Below are 21,574 nucleotides of genomic sequence, written 5' to 3' on the forward strand. Positions count from 1 at the left end.
ACGCACCACACTGTAGGACCATACACCAGAGGACAAACCACACTGTAGGACCATACAGCAGAGGACGCACCACACTGTAGGACCATACACCAGAGGATGCACCACACTACAGGACCATACACCAGAGGACGCACCACACTGTAGGAAAATACACCAGAGGATGCACCACACTGTTGGACCATACACCAGAGGACGCACCACACTGTAGGACCATACACCAGAGGACAAACCACACTGTAGGAAAATACACCAGAGGATGCACCACACTGTCAGCCCATACACCAGAGGATGCACCACACTGTCGGACCATACACCAGAGGATGTACCACACTGTAGGTCCATACACCAGAGGATGTACCACACTGTAGGTCCATACACCAGAGGATGTACCATACTGTAGGTCCATACACCAGAGGACGCACCACACTGTAGGACCATACACCAGAGGATGCACCACACTGTAGGAAAATACACCAGAGGACGCACCACACTGTCGGACCATACACCAGAGGACGCACCACACTGTAGGACCATACACCAGAGGACGCACCACACTGTAGGACCATACACCAGAGGATGTACCACACTGTAGGACCATACACCAGAGGACAAACCACACTGTAGAACCATACACCAGAGGATGCACCACACTGTCGGACCATACACCAGAGGATGTACCACACTGTAGGTCCATACACCAGAGGATGTACCACACTGTAGGTCCATACACCAGAGGACGCACCACACTGTAGGACCATACACCAGAGGACGCATCACACTGTAGGTCCATACACCAGAGGATGTACCACACTGTAGGTCCATACACCAGAGGACGCACCACACTGTAGGACCATACACCAGAGGACGCACCACACTGTAGGTCCATACACCAGAGGATGTACCACACTGTAGGACCATACACCAGAGGACAAACCACACTGTAGGACCATACACCAGAGGATGCACCACACTGTCGGACCATACACCAGAGGATGTACCACACTGTAGGTCCATACACCAGAGGATGTACCACACTGTAGGTCCATACACCAGAGGACGCACCACACTGTAGGTCCATACACCAGAGGACGCACCACACTGTAGGTCCATACACCAGAGGACGTACCACACTGTAGGTCCATACACCAGAGGACGTACCACACTGTAGGTCCATACACCAGAGGACGCACCACACTGTAGGTCCATACACCAGAGGACGTACCACACTGTAGGTCCATACACCAGAGGATGTACCACACTGTAGGTCCATACACCAGAGGATGCACCACACTGTAGGTCCATACACCAGAGGACGTACCACACTGTAGGTCCATACACCAGAAGATGCACCACACTGTCGGACCATACACCAGAGGATGTACCACACTGTAGGTCCATACACCAGAGACTAATAATTACACCTAATGGTTGAGGATGAGTTTATGTTAGCATTTACAAATTCTGATGATAATGAATTAGAATGTACTCCAAACTATATAAATACTCTCAGTACAAGTGAACTACTGAAATATGAACATCCCAATCCAGACTTAAACACATACGACTCCCTAGAGAACAAAAACAATGAGTTTGGTGAAAATATAGATCCTGATAATTATCACTCACACGGTACTGTTAGTAACTGTAAATATTATACAGATGAACAATTTAAATGTGTCCAAATGGAAGGAACCTTTTCACTGATACACTTCAATAGTAGAAGTCTGTACAAAAACTTCAACAATATCCAAGAATATCTGGAACAGTTTCATAACTTTAAGGTCACTGCAGTGTCTGAAACTTGGTTAGATACAGAAAAAGGCTGTGATGTCGAACTCCAAGGATACACCCTATTTACACAAAACAGGAACAATACAAAAGGTGGGGGGGTCGCTCTATGTGTCAATTCAGATTTGAGAAGTCATACAATTAAAAACCAGACGACCACCATTAACGGGGTCCTGGAATGAGCCACTGTTGAAACTGTTATTGAAGTTGTAAAAATATAACTGTAACTTGTGCGGACAGAACACCTGGCACATGCCTTCATACATTTAATGAGAAAGTAGAGAGTCTGTTTGGTCATACAAACAAAGCACTTATTGTGTGTGGTGACTTCAGTATTAATCTGTTAAACCCCCAAAACAATATGAAAACAGCAGACCTCCTCACAGCTCTGTACAGTAATGACTTGTTCCCACTTATTGTCAAACCCAGTAGAATAACAGCTAACACAGCCACACTAACAGACAACATATTCACAAATGTTCTAGGAAGTGACCTAACAGCTGGGTTACTCATCAGTCACATTAGTGACCATCTCCCTGTTTTGGCTGTCTTTCACCAACTCCTTCAAAGGAACCAAAAAATAAAAACACACACTCCTAAATGAATGAGATGTAGGACACCAGAAGCTATCACTGCCCTCAAAGCTGACCTGAGCGCTCAGACATGGAAGGAAGTCTACGCCACAGCTGACCCTGACTCTGTCCAATGGAAGGAAATTATATGATCAACACTGCCCACTAAAAACATCTTATAGCAAATATAAAACCAGACAAGATAAGCCATGGATAACTCCAGAAATAGCTAATGCATGTAAAAAGAAAAATCTGTAACTGTGAATAACCATAAAATTTACATTTTATAAAATTTTTTTTTTTCTTTTTTCACAGAAAAATACAGTTAAAATACATTTGCAAATGTATCATAATTTCACAAATGTGTATTTCTATTCATGAGATTAAACTGTTAATTTAAAGTTTAATACTGTAAAATAAATAAATAAATAAATAAATAAAACCAGATAAAATTCCTGACAGTTAACAGTAACAGAAGTATTAGTTCTGTCAGTTGAACCAGACTTGTTTGTTAATTGACAAATATCTTGTGTAATTACAGAAGGTTTCACGACAAACATGTTGAATAAATGTATTTTTGTGAATGTATAACATGTATAAGCACTGATAAACTGTCCAAATACAGTTTTTATCAGTGGATTGGACAACTGAGTCTCACTGAAAATTATTTATATATATATATATTTATAGGGAATTGGATTGTTTTAATACATGTAAATATTCTTTATTAAACATTAAAAAGTTAAAAAAAAATATGCAAAATATCATGTAAAGTTAGGGCAAAAAACTGTATTTGAATTATGGAAAATTACCGTATTTTTATGAGATGGTTATTTTACAGTATTTTTTCAGCACCCCTGCTGCTGGAATAATACCGTTTTTTTACGTTTCTTTCTTTTTTTTTTTTTTACAGTGTGGATAAAATTCCCTTCGTTTTCGTCTTTGTCAATGTCGGATTCATATGAAATTGATTTATGTCGCTCTAGCAATTTTAACTATTGTCATCATTCTTTTCACAAAGACAATGTGAAACCAGGATGTATTTGGCGTACACAGGGTAAACAGACATACTGACAGACTGTCGGTGTCTGAATACCAGTTGCATTTAGCGACCGGTGTTTTTATGGTTACTTCAGAGTTGTTACACATATGTGTTTATGTAAATTGTAGATAAATCCATGGCTCAGTTGGCGCCGCTGTATCCTTAGAAGGCCTCGACACACTAAGATTATTTCTCACAGCTTGTACGAACTTTATACAGAGTATAAGTGTGTCCAAAGTTCACATGTAGTAGAATATGGCTAAATAATGACATAATAAAAGTACAAGTAAATAACAGTATAGATCCACACTAGCGGAACCATACGACACTTTTTGCTCCGTCACTTGTGTTCACTTGTGGTTTCCAGTCGTCTTCTGGTCCCCACTCTACCTGGAAACATGGAGACTAAAGCAGCAGAGTCCTGTCTGGGATTGATTTGAATAGGAGCACAGAGAAGAAGAGAAAAGAGACCACTGAACTACAACTGAACTACAACTGAACTACAACTGAACTACAACTGAACTACAACTGAACTACAATTCATACTAAAACTAAGCATTTAGAAAAAAAATGAAAACTAACAAAAACTGGTAAACCTGCTCTAAAAATTACTTAAAACTAACTGAATTAGAGGAAAAAAAGTCAGAACTAAATAAAAAAAAAAAACACCTAAAAATCACCCAAACATTAATAAAAGAAAAAAACACCTAAAAATTACCTAAAAACAACCTAAAAATCACCAAAAACCACACACAAACACCCAAAAACCACCTAAAAATCACCTAAAATTAACAAAAAAAAACCCCACCTAAAATCACCCAAAAGTTAACAAAAAAATCCCACCTAAAAATCACCTAGAAATGACAAAAAACCACCTAAAAATTACTTTTAAAAATCACAAAAAAACCCTAAGCATTTGGGGAAAAAAAAGAAAACTAATAAAAACTATCAAACCTGTTCTAAAAAGTAATTGAAACAAACTGAATTAGAGAAAAAAGTCAAAAATAAAAACAACTGAACTATAATGAAAAATCCAAAACTATTAGAACCTTGGTTAGAACTGGGGTTAAAGGGGGAGGGGCCAAGGGGGAGGAGCCAGCGGGTGAACTACTGGGATTGGACCTCAGAGTCACTGATGTCATGAGTGTTTTATTGGTGACATAGACAAATAAAAGCCCTGATTCTAAACCTGTTGAACAGCTGTTCCAGTCTTCTGTGTGGATCCAGTGGTTAATCATTTACTCTAATTACCTTTTCCAGGCAGAGGCTGAAGCAGAGGCAGAAGCAGAGGATTAGAGGAAGTGGACCACGACATGGAGCAGATTCTGACACTGAAGAGTCAGGACTTTATTATGACATGACACAAAGTGTTTTTAGAATGTTCCTGTGGTGGGACTCCCACACAGACGGTCTGGACTTCATACGACTGGACCTGTGGTTTTTGACAAATACTTTGGATCTGTTTAAGGCAGGAACACATCATACATACATATTTTATAGACGTCTGTACACAACTAAGTGAACCACTGTCCTCCAGGAAGCTGAACATCTACAAAATAACATCACAAAAGCCCTTTAGTGGAACATACCTGCAGTAAACACAACACAGGAGCCTGTTGACGAGATGATCGGACTTAAACCTGCGATAATCCTCCCAGACGTCTTTGACGGCCGTCACCGACAGCACCAGGATGATGGGAATGACCGCCACCTGCGGAACAAACGCCTCCACCACGGGAACAAAATTCAGCGCCGCCAGGAAGATGAAGTAAACATTGGCGAAGCGGTGAAGCTGCTCGAACAGGTTCTTGGGGATAAAGGACAGGAGGGTGTACTTGGTGGTGCAGATCTGGTTGGTTTTGTACGACCTCAGGACTTCCTTCAGGTCTTCGTCATCAGACAAAGAACACACCACGGTCCTCTTCCTCCCTTTACGATCTTCTTTGGTCGACTGTCCAACGGGTCGACGCTCCAGGGTCCACATGAGTCCAGCAGAGTCCGGTCTACGTCCTGGTCCTGGTCCTCACACCTTCATTTGTCTAACAGTTATAGTCCAGATGTCATCTTCTGGTCACAGACGGTAGAATATGTTCGTCTTCTCGGTAAAACTCAGTGCATGGCAGGTGAGGTCGCAGCTGGATGGACGGATGAAGGAACAGTGAACTACCTCTGTGACGGAATTCACCGCCACTCCTCCAAAGGGCCATAAACCGACTCAAGGTCCAGGTTTTTTAAAGCTGAGTCACAACACATGTTTGATCTGACGAAGGAGGGTCAAGCACCAGGACTAGAGCACTTCAACCAGGACTAGAGCACTTCAACCAGGACTAGAGCACATCAACCAGGACTAGAACACTTCAACCAGGACTAGAACACTTCAACCAGGACTAGAGCACTTCAACCAGGACTAGAGCACTTCAACCAGAACTAGAGCACATCAACCAGGACTAGAGCACTTCAACCAGGCCTAGAACACTTCAACTAGGACTAGAGCACTTCAACCAGGACTAGAGCACTTCAACCAGGACTAGAACACTTCAACCAGGACTAGAGCACTTCAACCAGGACTAGAGCACTTCAACCAGGACTAGAACACTTCAACCAGGACTAGAGCACTTCAACCAGGACTAGAGCACTTCAACCAGGACTAGAGCACTTCAACCAGGACTAGAACACTTCAACCAGGACTAGAACACTTCAACCAGGACTAGAGCACTTCAACCAGGACTAGAGCACTTCAACCAGGACTAGAGCACTTCAACCAAGACTAGAACACTTCAACCAGGACTAGAACACTTCAACAAGGACTAGAGCACTTCAACCAGGACTAGAACACTTCAACCAGGACTAGAACACTTCAACCAGGACTAGAACACTTCAACCAGGACTAGAACACTTCAAACACTGCCTTTAGTAGACATTGAGCTCATGACACAGTGTTAGACATCACGCATGTTCTTATTAAGGCTGGGTAAAAAAATCGATTTAATCGATCTTAGATTAATTTTGTTTTAATTTTGTGTAATCGATTCATAGTGGATGAGATTGATTCTTCAGAGCAGGACCAGGAGTACATGGAAGCGCGACCAGCTCCATCTTGTGAACCTCTGAGGAAGACGGGACATCTTGGTCTCGTTCACGACGGCTCTGACACGGAAAAGACGTGGAGGAAGGGTGGAGAAAAGCCCTGAGCTGGAGCTCCTCCTGTCCTCCAACTGAACCCACAGTGTGAAGGAACTGGAGGTTCTACGAGGAGAGTCACAGAAGCTGGTGGTTCTGGGAATAATAACTTGGATCCAGACTATCACCTATGGATGTGTATGGAGTTAGAGGAAGAGGAAAGCAACAATGTCCGACCGCTACGCCACCCCCTCAGCTCCCCAACCAACAATCACAGAGTGCACCCCCCAGTGAGTAGAAGACACCAGCCATAAAACAGAATAAAGATGAAGAAGAACTCTGTTCTGATCCACTGTAGAAGCGTGGACATGTTCATTATTTCAGAGCAGATTCATCTACTTCTGCTGAAATGTCAGATTTATTTCTTTTCTAATATAAATACTGATCCCAGTATTGATGTGTTGCATGACTGCAGTACTCAAATAATCAGGTTACAACTCAAAATTGTACTTTATGAGTTCAGGTTGCTTCCATCAGGTTGCAGAGACCGTGTTCCTAAATGCAGGACTAATAGGATGTGGAATTCTTTGGTTCCAGTTCCTCTGTTCTGCTGAATAGTTCTTTGTGATGTTGGTGCTTTTGTCTTTAATGGACTATTTATTGTATTTATTGTTGGTTTGTTGTCCGTGTGATACTGCTGGCTGTAGAATAAATTGCCCCTCGGGGAGAATAAAGTTTACCTTGACCTTGGTACTTTGGTATCACTAAATTAATCTGAATCAATTAATTAATACTGAATTGAATCGATACTGGATTGAATTGAATTGAATCGTGATTAAGTGCTTCAGAACCTTATGAATCGAAATCGAATCGATTATGGAAATTGGCCATGACACCCAGCCCTAGTTCTTATGTATTTAGTGTGTTATACATACGCATTTCCAACCTTTCATGTGTTATTCAACGCCATCTGATTGTTTGTCAATAGAGGGTCTGCACGTGACGTCAGCGCTAGCGGAAGTTACGGCGGTTCCGCCCACTGAGTGTCAGACAGAGGGAGATGAGTGACAGCGTTGGCTTCAATACTGTCTAAACTGAAGAACAATACTGAATAAAAAAATGGGGCAGAGCTGTTGTGAGACTGATTGTATGAGCAGGTTTGAAAAGCAGTCATGCCCCCCCCCCCCCCCCCCTCCCAGCAAAACCAGTGGTTGAATTCAGACCACATTGGGTTTATAGACACCATTACATTTTGTGAAAACTAGGTCAAAGTTCAAATTTTTAATGAATTTTTCAAATCTTTTTTTCCTCCCATTAACTTATAATGGGTGAAATTTCAAATGTCTATAAAAACATCAGTTTTGTTTCAGTTTCCTTCAAACTTGGTTCATATATAGATATGATATGACATCAGCTGGATCCATGACCAAATAAAATACAATACATGCGAGGGGCGGGGCTTGTTGTTCCTGGAACTACTTGCTTTTGTATTATTACCAGCACTGATGTGTTAAATATTAATGAAGTCATACAAGAGAGTTGACAGCGACATGTTTGAGAGTTTTAGTGATAATAAACACTAGACAGGTTTCACTGTAAATACGGTGATGGAAGTGAGGGAAGAAAAAAAACTGAACTTTTCTGAGCATTCATTCTGCATGCTCTTAGGTGCATTCTGGTGCACTGTGGGAGTAAAAACCTGAATGAAAAAATACATGTCACACAGGAATATGGTCAAACAGTTGACCAAATCTGGATATCTGTCCTTAAACATTCTGTTCCACTAATTCTCTTCCTGATGTCCTTCACACATTGTCATGGGTAGATTATGAACAGATTCAGTATCTGTGGTAAAAAACACTGGTCTGTTAGAAACATGAGAAAAGAGGCTCATCCAGAACAGAAATCTGATTTAATCTAATGTTCAGATGTGGAATCTCCAGGCCTTCCATCTGTCACTAACTACTACACTACAGGACAACAGTCACCAGTGGACTCCTGTCTTTTGTCCATTTATCTCACCATGCTCATATATCATATATACTAGGGTGGTCCAAAACAATTAGTTTTCAGATCCTCTGGATTTGAACCCTGCATTTGGTTCCATATCTGGCCAAATTACTTCGGTCCAAATTTTATGCAAATTTACTATTCAGAGGTGTCCCAGACAGGTGCAGATGTCTGTATATACTCTAACAGAACTATCCAAATGGATAAGGCAGATTAGAAGAATCTGTCATTTTCTTCTCCAAATCAAACTGACACTCACATAAAAATGTTCCTTAGAAAGTCCAACAACCACTGTTGGTTTAATGAAATGACCAAAAATGTTCCTGTGTTCTTTGACAACTTGTTGCCAGTACTGTTTGTGATCTGCATTTGTTGTTCGGCTACAGTTGAAGTCTGGAATAAGCTCCGCCCCTCTGTCAGTGACATCATTGACAGCTTTAGTGGAATGCCCAGTTTTCTCCTCCTTCTGAAAGTCTGCATCATCAGCCCAGTCTACTGGAGGAACTGTTCAGAATGTTTGTGGCAGATCCAAAGGTTCAAACAAACGCATGGTGCTGGTGGAGACAAAAGCCCTGATCTGCTTCCCTTCACAATCTGATGGATGAAGGACATCCCAACGCTTTAGAGGAACCAAAGAACCTGCATTTAACATCATGGTGTCCACCATCAGCTGCTTCTGCTCTGGTGTCACACTGGAGTCACAGAATGGACCACAACCAGTTCTACACTCCAGTACCACAGATGTGGGCGGAGTTACTTCATCCATGTATTTACTCCAGTTCCACAGATGTGGGCGGAGTTACTTCATCCATATATTTACTCCAGTACCACAGATGTGGGCGGAGTTACTTCATCCATATATTTACTCCAGTACCACAGATGTGGGCGGAGTTACTTCATCCATATATTTACTCCAGTTCCACAGATGTGGGCGGAGTTACTTCATCCATATATTTACTCCAGTTCCACAGATGTGGGTGGAGTTACTTCATCCATATATTTACTCCAGTTCCACAGATGTGGGCGGGGTTACTTCATCCATATATTTACTCCAGTTCCACAGATGTGGGCGGAGTTACTTCATCCATATATTTACTCCAGTTCCACAGATGTGGGCGGAGTTACTTCATCCATATATTTACTCCAGTTCCACAGATGTGGGCGGTCTTACTTCATCCATATATTTACTCCAGTTCCACAGATGTGGGCGGAGTTACTTCATCCATATATTTACTCCAGTTCCACAGATGTGGGCGGAGTTACTTCATCCATATATTTACTCCAGTTCCACAGATGTGGGCGGTCTTACTTCATCCATATATTTACTCCAGTTCCACAGATGTGGGCGGAGTTACTTCATCCATATATTTACTCCAGTACCACAGATGTGGGCGGTCTTACTTCATCCATATATTTACTCCAGTTCCACAGATGTGGGCGGAGTTACTTCATCCATATATTTACTCCAGTTCCACAGATGTGGGCAGTCTTACTTCATCCATATATTTACTCCAGTTCCACAGATGTGGGCGGAGTTACTTCATCCATATATTTACTCCAGTTCCACAGATGTGGGCGGAGTTACTTCATCCATATATTTACTCCAGTTCCACAGATGTGGGCGGTCTTACTTCATCCATATATTTACTCCAGTTCCACAGATGTGGGCGGAGTTACTTCATCCATATATTTACTCCAGTTCCACAGATGTGGGCGGAGTTACTTCATCCATATATTTACTCCAGTTCCACAGATGTGGGCGGTCTTACTTCATCCATATATTTACTCCAGTTCCACAGATGTGGGCGGAGTTACTTCATCCATATATTTACTCCAGTTCCACAGATGTGGGCGGTCTTACTTCATCCATATATTTACTCCAGTTCCACAGATGTGGGCGGAGTTACTTCATCCATATATTTACTCCAGTTCCACAGATGTGGGCGGAGTTACTTCATCCATATATTTACTCCAGTACCACAGATGTGGGCGGAGTTACTTCATCCATATATTTACTCCAGTACCACAGATGTGGGCGGAGTTACTTCATCCATATATTTACTCCAGTTCCACAGATGTGGGCGGAGTTACTTCATCCATATATTTACTCCAGTTCCACAGATGTGGGCGGAGTTACTTCATCCATATATTTACTCCAGTACCACAGATGTGGGCGGAGTTACTGCATCCATATATTTACTCCAGTACCACAGATGTGGGCGGAGTTACTTCATCCATATATTTACTCCAGTACCACAGATGTGGGCGGAGTTACTTCATCCATATATTTACTCCAGTTCCACAGATGTGGGCGGTCTTACTTCATCCATATATTTACTCCAGTACCACAGATGTGGGCGGAGTTACTTCATCCATATATTTACTCCAGTTCCACAGATGTGGGCGGAGTTACTTCATCCATATATTTACTCCAGTACCACAGATGTGGGCGGAGTTACTTCATCCATATATTTACTCCAGTACCACAGATGTGGGCGGAGTTACTTCATCCATATATTTACTCCAGTTCCACAGATGTGGGCGGTCTTACTTCATCCATATATTTACTCCAGTTCCACAGATGTGGGCGGAGTTACTTCATCCATATATTTACTCCAGTTCCACAGATGTGGGCGGAGTTACTTCATCCATATATTTACTCCAGTACCACAGATGTGGGCGGAGTTACTTCATCCATATATTTACTCCAGTACCACAGATGTGGGCGGAGTTACTTCATCCATATATTTACTCCAGTTCCACAGATGTGGGCGGAGTTACTTCATCCATATATTTACTCCAGTTCCACAGATGTGGGCGGAGTTACTTCATCCATATATTTACTCCAGTACCACAGATGTGGGCGGAGTTACTGCATCCATATATTTACTCCAGTACCACAGATGTGGGCGGAGTTACTTCATCCATATATTTACTCCAGTACCACAGATGTGGGCGGAGTTACTTCATCCATATATTTACTCCAGTTCCACAGATGTGGGCGGTCTTACTTCATCCATATATTTACTCCAGTTCCACAGATGTGGGCGGAGTTACTTCATCCATATATTTACTCCAGTTCCACAGATGTGGGCGGAGTTACTTCATCCATATATTTACTCCAGTTCCACAGATGTGGGCGGTCTTACTTCATCCATATATTTACTCCAGTTCCACAGATGTGGGCGGAGTTACTTCATCCATATATTTACTCCAGTTCCACAGATGTGGGCGGAGTTACTTCATCCATATATTTACTCCAGTTCCACAGATGTGGGCGGTCTTACTTCATCCATATATTTACTCCAGTTCCACAGATGTGGGCGGAGTTACTTCATCCATATATTTACTCCAGTTCCACAGATGTGGGCGGAGTTACTTCATCCATATATTTACTCCAGTACCACAGATGTGGGCGGAGTTACTTCATCCATATATTTACTCCAGTTCCACAGATGTGGGCGGAGTTACTTCATCCATATATTTACTCCAGTTCCACAGATGTGGGCGGGGTTACTTCATCCATATATTTACTCCAGTTCCACAGATGTGGGCGGAGTTACTTCATCCATATATTTACTCCAGTTCCACAGATGTGGGCGGAGTTACTTCATCCATATATTTACTCCAGTGCCACAGATGTGGGCGGAGTTACTTCATCCATATATTTACTCCAGTACCACAGATGTGGGCGGAGTTACTTCATCCATATATTTACTCCAGTTCCACAGATGTGGGCGGGGTTACTTCATCCATATATTTACTCCAGTTCCACAGATGTGGGCGGAGTTACTTCATCCATATATTTACTCCAGTTCCACAGATGTGGGCGGAGTTACTTCATCCATATATTTACTCCAGTTCCACAGATGTGGGCGGAGTTACTTCATCCATATATTTACTCCAGTTCCACAGATGTGGGCGGAGTTACTTCATCCATATATTTACTCCAGTTCCACAGATGTGGGCGGAGTTACTTCATCCATATATTTACTCCAGTTCCACAGATGTGGGCGGTCTTACTTCATCCATATATTTACTCCAGTTCCACAGATGTGGGCGGAGTTACTTCATCCATATATTTACTCCAGTTCCACAGATGTGGGCGGAGTTACTTCATCCATATATTTACTCCAGTTCCACAGATGTGGGCGGAGTTACTTCATCCATATATTTACTCCAGTACCACAGATGTGGGCGGAGTTACTTCATCCATATATTTACTCCAGTTCCACAGATGTGGGCGGTCTTACTTCATCCATATATTTACTCCAGTTCCACAGATGTGGGCGGAGTTACTTCATCCATATATTTACTCCAGTTCCACAGATGTGGGCGGAGTTACTTCATCCATATATTTCCAGCTGAATCCCTCAGACCTTGGTTCTGATAGTCCTGCTCTTCTCTTACAGCTCAGCTCGTCTGTGCTGAAAATGAACAGTTAGTCCATTTACAGGAAACTTCCAGCTACATGTGCAATCTCTAAAACATCTGCTTTTTCTTCTAAATTTTTTCCTAAATCATCTTTGAATGAATAAACCTGATGCAGGGTTGGAACTGAGGTGATCTGAAAGTGTATTTTTGACCAGGACTGTTGGACCACCCTAGTATATCCATCATTAGAATACTTCTGTTCTGCTGCACAACACACACCAGTGTGTCACATACACACTGTTCACTGACTAACACTTACCAGTTCTTTCTTCCGTTGACGTTTCTGTGCTAGTTTGGAGCTAATATGTTTCTGGATTTTCCTCTTCACCTGTTTGGTCACATGATGAATGCTAACTCTTTTGGCTTTCACATTGTTAGAGGCTGTGATACCAAGCTTGTTGCTCTTTTCTGCTTTCATCTCCTGTCTCTTCTTTTATTTACGGTTGTATTGTCCATCGGATGTCTGGAGATAAAAGCATTCACTCCTATATTTTGTCCCCACGCTGAAGTACGATGACTCCTGACATGATTTCACAGAATATTTACACCAAATACACTGGCGCTAAAATACTCAAAGCGAATCCACCATCTTGTCTCCAGAGATGCCAAACAGACCACATGTCATCGACGGACCAATCAGAGCCATCGATACAAGTTCCATGTTGTAAACGAGCATCTCACTGGTCGAGACGAACGAAGAAGAAAGCAATATGGCCGCGCCCATGAGACAGACCCACATAAACAGAATTTACATTTTTTGGAGCAATTTATGCGTAATTTTCCGGCTGAAATGTTGCCAAACCAGACGGAAATGATCCGGACACATTTAATTTACTGGAACATATGCTCAGTTTTCGGAAAAAAAAAAACAGATTTCCAGCAAAAACCGGAACACTTTCATCACTGTAAATAAGTGTTTTAGTTAAATCAATTAAGCAAGTCAGTCTCAGATTTATCAGCCTGACCAGTGTTGTCAGTGTTGAGTCGTGTAAACAACAACCAAACTAAAGGACGAACATAATAGTGATCACAGATGAGTCTTAGTTATCCACACCAGAGGCTTTTCTTTGCAAATACCAGCACATTAGCTTTTATAAGTGTGTTTCTGACCAGCTGGTTGAATTAGTATTTTCAATTTGCAGAAAAAAAGAGGGTTTTTTTGCAAAGGAGAGGGAACAATGGGTGGATAAATAAAAGGTAAGTATAAATTAAGCACAGTTGGAATTAATTTAATCAATAATATATGTGGACATTTCAATAAAAGATGGAGATTAAACTATAGAAAAATTTTACATTTTCTGAAAATGTGTATAAAATCCTGGTTGATTTTGGACAGAAACCCCCTTTATTAGTGCCAGTGTGGACCTGTCAGACTGTATGGAGTGACTACACTGTAAAAAAAAATCTGTAATTTAAAGGAATTTTTTCCATTTATTTTACAGATTTTTTCTGTATTTTTAGGATACAGGAAAATATCAATGAAATGAAAAAAATAGACTGTGATTTTACACGTCAACTGTAAAATAACACGAAAAAAAACTGTAACTGTGAATAACCATAAAATTTCCGTTTTTTAAAAGAATTTTTTTTTTTTTTTTCACAGAAACATACAGTTAAAATACATTTGCAAATGTATCATAATTTCACAAATATTTATTTTCTATTTATGACATTAAACTGTTAATTTAAAGTTTAATACTGTAAAAAAAAAAAAGAAATAAATAAAACCAGATAAAATTCCTGACAGTTAACAGTAACAGAAGTATTTGTTCTGTCAGTTGAACCAGACTTGTTTGTTAATTGACAAATATCTTGTGTAATTACAGGAGGTTTCACAACACAAATGTTGAATAAATGTATTTTTGTGAATGTATAACATGTGTAAGCACTGATAAACTGTCCAAATACAGTTTTTATCAGTGGATTGGACAACTGAGTCTCACTGAAAATTATTTATATATATATTTATAGGGAATTGGATTGTTTTAATACATGTAAATATTCTTTATCAAACATTAAAAAGTAAAAAAAAAAAAAAAAAGCAAAATATCATGTAAAGTTAGGGCAAAAAACTGTATTTGAATTATGGAAAATTACCGTATTTTTATGAGATGGATATTTTCTGTTATTTTACAGTATTTTTTGGCACCCCTGTTGCCGGAATAACATTGTTTTTTTATGTTTTTTTTTTTTTTACAGTGTAGTTAGTGCCAGTGTGGACCTGTCAGACTGGAGTTTCTGCTGTCAGACTGTCTGTAGTGACTCCACTGTTACTGATGTACCATCGTTCAGGTGGTTCAGGTGGTGGATATGACCGACACTAAAGCCATCTATGACTGATGAGGCCCTCTACTGGACACACACACAAACTACAGGTGTGTGGTTTACCTTCCAGCCTGTGTGTGTGTGTGTGTGTGTGTGTGTGTGTGTGTGTGTGTCTGTGTGTGTGTGACGCTGCATGGAGAACCATCACATCTAAAACACATGAACGTATGAACCTCTAACAGAGACACTCAGTGATGTACTGGTCCTGGACAAGTGGGTGTATGCTCAATTTTTGGCTTCTATTTTTTTTTTTTTAAGTCCAGAAAAACGCCGTTTTACAAACAGTGACATGTCAGACTAGTGTATTTAGATTACCCAAAAATCCATCAGTAGTATTTGTTCACTATTTTAAAATTGTCATGACTTGATCAGGAGCAGTTTGTAGATTTTACTGGAAACACGAGCAGCTGCAGGAATGGAAATGGATTCAACAGGAGGAAAACATGGGAGAACATTAGCCTTTCAAAATATTAGCCTTTCATAGCATTAGCCTTTCAAAATATTAGCCTTTCATAGCATTAGCCATTCAAAACATTAGTCTTTTATAGCATTAGCCTTTCATAGCATTAGCCTTTCAAAACATTAGTCTTTTATAGCATTAGCCTTTCATAGCATTAGCCTTTCATAGCATTAGCCTTTCATAACATTAGCCTTTCATAGTATTAGCCTTTCATAGCATTAGCCTTTCATAACATTAGCCTTTCATAGTATTAGCCTTTCATAGCATTAGCCTTTCATAACGTTAGCCTTTCATAACATTAGCCTTTCATATTGTTAGCCTTTCATAGCATTAGCCTTTCATAACATTAGCCTTTCATAGTATTAGCCTTTCATAGCATTAGCCTTTCATAACGTTAGCCTTTCATAACATTAGCCTTTCATATTGTTAGCCTTTCATAGCATTAGCCTTTCATAACATTAGCCTTTCATATCATTAGCCTTTCATAACATTAGCCTTTCATAACGTTAGCCTTTCATATTGTTAGCCTTTCATAACATTAGCCTTTCATAACATTGGCCTTTCATATCATTAGCCTTTCATAACATTAGCCTTTTATAACATTAGCCTTTCATAGCATTAGCCTTTCATAACATTAGCCTTTCAAAACATTACCCTTTCAAAACATTAGCCTTTCATAACATTAGTTTTTCATATCATTAGCCTTTCATAACATTAGCTTTTTATAACATTAGGCTTTCATAGCATTAGCCTTTTATAACATTAGCCTTTCATAACATTAGCCTTTCATAACATTTGCCTTTCATAACATTAGTTTTTCATAACATTAGCCTTTCATATCAGTAGCCTTTCATAAAATTAGCCTTTTATAACATTAGCCTTTCATAGCATTAGCCTTTTATAACATTAGCCTTTCAAAACATTAGTCTTTCACAGCATTAGCCTTTCATAACATTAGCCTTTCATAGTATTAGCCTTTCATAGCATTACCCTTTCATAACATTAGCTTTTCATAGTATTAGCCTTTCATAGCATTAGCCTTTCATAACGTTAGCCTTTCATAACATTAGCCTTTCATATTGTTAGCCTTTCATAGCATTAGCCTTTCATAACATTAGCCTTTCATATCATTAGCCTTTCATAACGTTAGCCTTTCATATTGTTAGCCTTTCATAACATTAGCCTTTCATAACATTGGCCTTTCATATCATTAGCCTTTCATAACATTAGCCTTTTATAACATTAGCCTTTCATAGCATTAGCCTTTCATAACATTAGCCTTTCAAAACATTACCCTTTCAAAACATTAGCCTTTCATAACATTAGTTTTTCATAACATTAGCCTTTCATATCATTAGCCTTTCATAACATTAGCCTTTTTATAACATTAGCCTTTCATAACATTAGCTTTTTATAACATTAGGCTTTCATAGCATTAGCCTTTTATAACATTAGCCTTTCATAACATTAGCCTTTCATAACATTTGCCTTTCATAACATTAGTTTTTCATAACATTAGCCTTTCATATCAGTAGCCTTTCATAAAATTAGGCTTTTATAACATTAGCCTTTCATAGCATTAGCCTTTTATAACATTAGCCTTTCATAACATTAGCCTTTCATAACATTACTTTTTCATAACATTAGCCTTTCATATCATTAGCCTTTCATAAAATTAGCCTTTTATAACATTAGCCTTTTATGACATTAGCCTTTCATAACATTAGCCTTTCATATCATTAGCCTTTCATAACATTAGCCTTTTATAACATTAGCCTTTCATAACATTAGCCTTTTATAACATTAGCCTTTCATAACATTAGCCTTTTATGACATTAGCCTTTCATAGCATTAGCCTTTTATAACATTAGCCTTTCATGACATTAGCCTTTTATAACATTAGCCTTTCATAACATTAGCCTTTTATAACATTAGCCTTTCATAACATTAGCCTTTCATAACATTAGCCTTTTATAACATTAGCCTTTCATAACATTAGCCTTTTATAACATTAGCCTTTCATAACATTAGCCTTTTATGACATTAGCCTTTCATAGCATTAGCCTTTTATAACATTAGCCTTTCATAACATTAGCTTTTCATGACATTAGCCTTTTATAACATTAGCCTTTCATAGCATTAGCCTTTTATAACATTAGCCTTTCATAACATTAGCCTTTCATAACATTAGCCTTTCATATCATTAGCCTTTTATAACATTAGCCTTTCATAACATTAGCCTTTTATGACATTAGCCTTTCATAGCATTAGCCTTTTATAACATTAGCCTTTCATAACATTAGCTTTTCATGACATTAGCCTTTTATAACATTAGCCTTTCATAACATTAGCCTTTCATAGCATTAGCCTTTTATAACATTAGCCTTTCATAACATTAGCCTTTTATAACATTAGCCTTTCATAACATTAGCCTAAACTAAACTAAAAGTAAGCATTTACAAAGAAATAAAAAACTAATAAGAACTATCAAACCTGCTCTAAAAACAAATTAAAACAAACTGAATTAGAGAAAAAAAAGTCCAAACTAAATAACACTACTTTTTCATAACATTAGCCTTTCATATCATTAGCCTTTTATAACATTAGCCTTTTATGACATTAGCCTTTCATAGCATTAGCCTTTTATAACATTAGCCTTTCATAACATTAGCCTTTCATGACATTAGCCTTTTATAACATTAGCCTTTCATAGCATTAGCCTTTTATAACATTAGCCTATCATAACATTAGCCTTTCATATCATTAGCCTTTCATAACATTAGCCTTTTATAACATTAGCCTTTCATAACATTAGCCTTTCATGACATTAGCCTTTTATAACATTAGCCTTTCATAGCATTAGCCTTTTATAACATTAGTCTATCATAACATTAGCCTTTCATATCATTAGCCTTTCATAACATTAGCCTTTTATAACATTAGCCTTTCATAACATTAGCCTTTTATAACATTAGCCTTTCATAACATTAGCCTTTTATGACATTAGCCTTTCATAGCATTAGCCTTTTATAACATTAGCCTTTCATAACATTAGCTTTTCATAACATTAGCCTTTTATAACATTAGCCTTTCATAACATTAGCCTTTCATAGCATTAGCCTTTTATAACATTAGCCTTTCATAACATTAGCCTTTTATAACATTAGCCTTTCATAACATTAGCCTAAACTAAACTAAAAGTAAGCATTTACAAAGAAATAAAAAACTAATAAGAACTATCAAACCTGCTCTAAAAACAAATTAAAACAAACTGAATTAGAGAAAAAAAAGTCCAAACTAAATTAGAATGAAAAATCCCAAACTATTAGAACTTTGGTACATGTACCCCCATTTGAGAAAGACTGCCCTAAAACAGAGAAGAGTTTGGAGTTGACATTATTTCTGTATTTCATGATATTATTTCACTTCAGATCATGTTTAGCTGAATGTGGAGCTGAACTAACAGGAGTTTGACACCTCCTGTTCTCCATCATCAGTGAGTGTGCAGCTCGTCTCACCCGCAGTAGACTTGTGCTGTGTTGTTGTTGACCTTCTTGTCGAACAGGTAGCGTCTGTAGTCTTCTAAGGCGTCTTTGATGGCGATAACGGTCAGAACCACCAGCAGAGGGATCATGGTGATCTCCTTCTGAAAGGCCTCCACCACAGGAACCCAGTTGAGTAAGGCCAGGAACAGGAAGTAGAGGTTAGCAGCCCTGGACGGACACAGACGACACAATAAGATAAAACACAACAGACATCACTAGCATTAACTGAACTCACTGAAGGAATCACAAATTCCATAGACAATAAAAAATTCACAGTTGGAGTTTTCACTGAGTTAAAAAAAAAGCCTTTGATACTGTAAACCATGACATTTTAACCAACAAACTGGAACAGTATGGAATCAGGGGAGTGGTGCTGAATTGGGTTAGAAGCTATTTGGAGAACAGGAAACAGTTTGTGATGATGGGAGACGGTCTATCTGAGTGTCTGGGTATTGTCTGTGGTGTCCCCCAGGGGTCAGTGTTGGGACCTTAATGATACATGTAAAGTGTCGGAACACATGAAATTTATATTATATGCTGATGACACAAATATTCTGGGAACCGGTGAGGATTTACAGCAACTGGTGGACATAATCACTTCAGAGCTAAATAAAAGTAAGTTATGGTTTGACAAAAATAAGTTGTCAATAAATCTGTGTAAAACGAAATTCATGATTTTTCGTAAATGTGAAACAAGTAATGAGGTAAAGGTCCAAATAGAGGGTGTAGACATAGAAAGGGTGAATCAAAACAAGTTTGTGGGAGTGATAACTGATGATCAAATTTGCTGAAACCTCACATAAAACATGTAGAAAACAAACGATCCAGAAGCATCTGAGTCCTGGCCAGAGCAAAGGGGAGATTAGATCCGAAATCACTGAACATTCTGTAGAATTCATTGATCTGACCTTATTTAAGTGACTGTTTGGAGGGATGGGGAAATACAGATACAAGTTCAGTACACAGACGTTTTCTGCTGCAAAAAAGAGCAAGAAGAATCGTTCACAATGTTGGTTTTGGTGAACACACAAATCCACTATTTTAACCTTTATCTAAAACTGTCCAACTCATTGACCTTGTGGAATTCAAAACTATTCAAATAATGTATGAAGCAAAGAACAACTGACTGCCGGACAATATTTAAGAAATGTTCTGTGAAAGAGACGGAGTCTGTGATTTAAGGGTAAAATTAAATTTAAAGATTCATAAAGTACGCACTAGGTTAAAAAGTTTGTGTATCACCATCTGTGGAGGAAAACTGTGTGGAGATCAAACAAATGTCAAACAGAATTCAGTTTAAAAAAGATATTAAGAATTGATTCTTGAGAGGTCCAGTATTTAATAATGACACTGAGGCCTGTTTGTTTCTGGATGATGTTGAACTGATAAATCTGCTGGAATTAGTGAAGAAAACTGTTGAACTGTTGAGTCTGTTTGTACGACTGCACTGACATGAACACATGAACACAGGATTACAACCATTTAGACTTCTTCTTCCTACTCCTTTTGCAAAGTTCAGACTTGTATGTGCTTGAAGAAAGATTCTGTTCATTTAAATGTTTTATTTTGTTTGGTTTTATTTTGTTTCTTTGCATGTTTGAAATAAATAAAGAAAAGAAAGAAAAAAGTAAACGACATAGTGGAGCCTGGAAAGACCAGCCCATCTGCACCAGTCTACTACAGATCTGCCTGCATCTGCTACAAACTGAACTGGAACATTTGAAATGACAAAGATCAACAAAGGAAAACTAAAGGTTTATAGGCAGACTCGTAAATGACCAAAGATTCTCTGTCGTCACTTTTTAAAAACAAAAATGTAGTTAATATAAACTATAGGTTTGACAAAAGTCTGTTTAAATGTGATTAAAAGCTGGTGATTACAGATGGATGGAGGGGCAGACAGGTCAGTTCATCTGTTTAATATGTGGTGCATTTCTTTATGTCGGGTTCTCTTGTCAGTGTCAGTTCAGACACTGTTGAGGCATTAGCACGATTTTAAAATGAGCAATTTAGAAAAACTCCATTCAAATACCCTCCAACTGGAATAATAGACGGCTGAACCCTGCAGGTGAAAAACAAAAACAAAAAATTTAAAAAGAAATTTAAAAATAAATAAACTTAAAAAATTAAATAAAATAAAATAATGAATAAATAAATAGAAAAACTCAATTCAAATACCCTCCAACTGGAATAATAGACGGCTGAACCCTGCAGGTGAAAATTTTTTTAAAAAAAACTTCTTTAATTAAAAAAAATACATTAAAAAATAAATAAAGAA

General features: G+C 38.8%; 1 protein-coding gene across 1 annotated transcript in view; it reads right to left on the reverse strand.

Annotated features, from left to right (window-relative positions):
* Nucleotides 1–21,574, reverse strand: part of atp10d (ATPase phospholipid transporting 10D) — a 70,827-nt gene that overhangs the window by 43,921 nt on the left and 5,332 nt on the right. Inside the window, exon 3 of the mRNA XM_030130780.1 lies at nucleotides 19,270–19,464. Coding sequence (XP_029986640.1) covers nucleotides 19,270–19,464 — 195 coding nt within the window. The remainder of the gene's footprint in view (nucleotides 1–19,269; nucleotides 19,465–21,574) is intronic.

This window comes from Sphaeramia orbicularis, unplaced genomic scaffold (assembly GCF_902148855.1).
Source record: "Sphaeramia orbicularis unplaced genomic scaffold, fSphaOr1.1, whole genome shotgun sequence".
In the NCBI taxonomy this organism is placed as follows: domain Eukaryota; kingdom Metazoa; phylum Chordata; class Actinopteri; order Kurtiformes; family Apogonidae; genus Sphaeramia; species Sphaeramia orbicularis.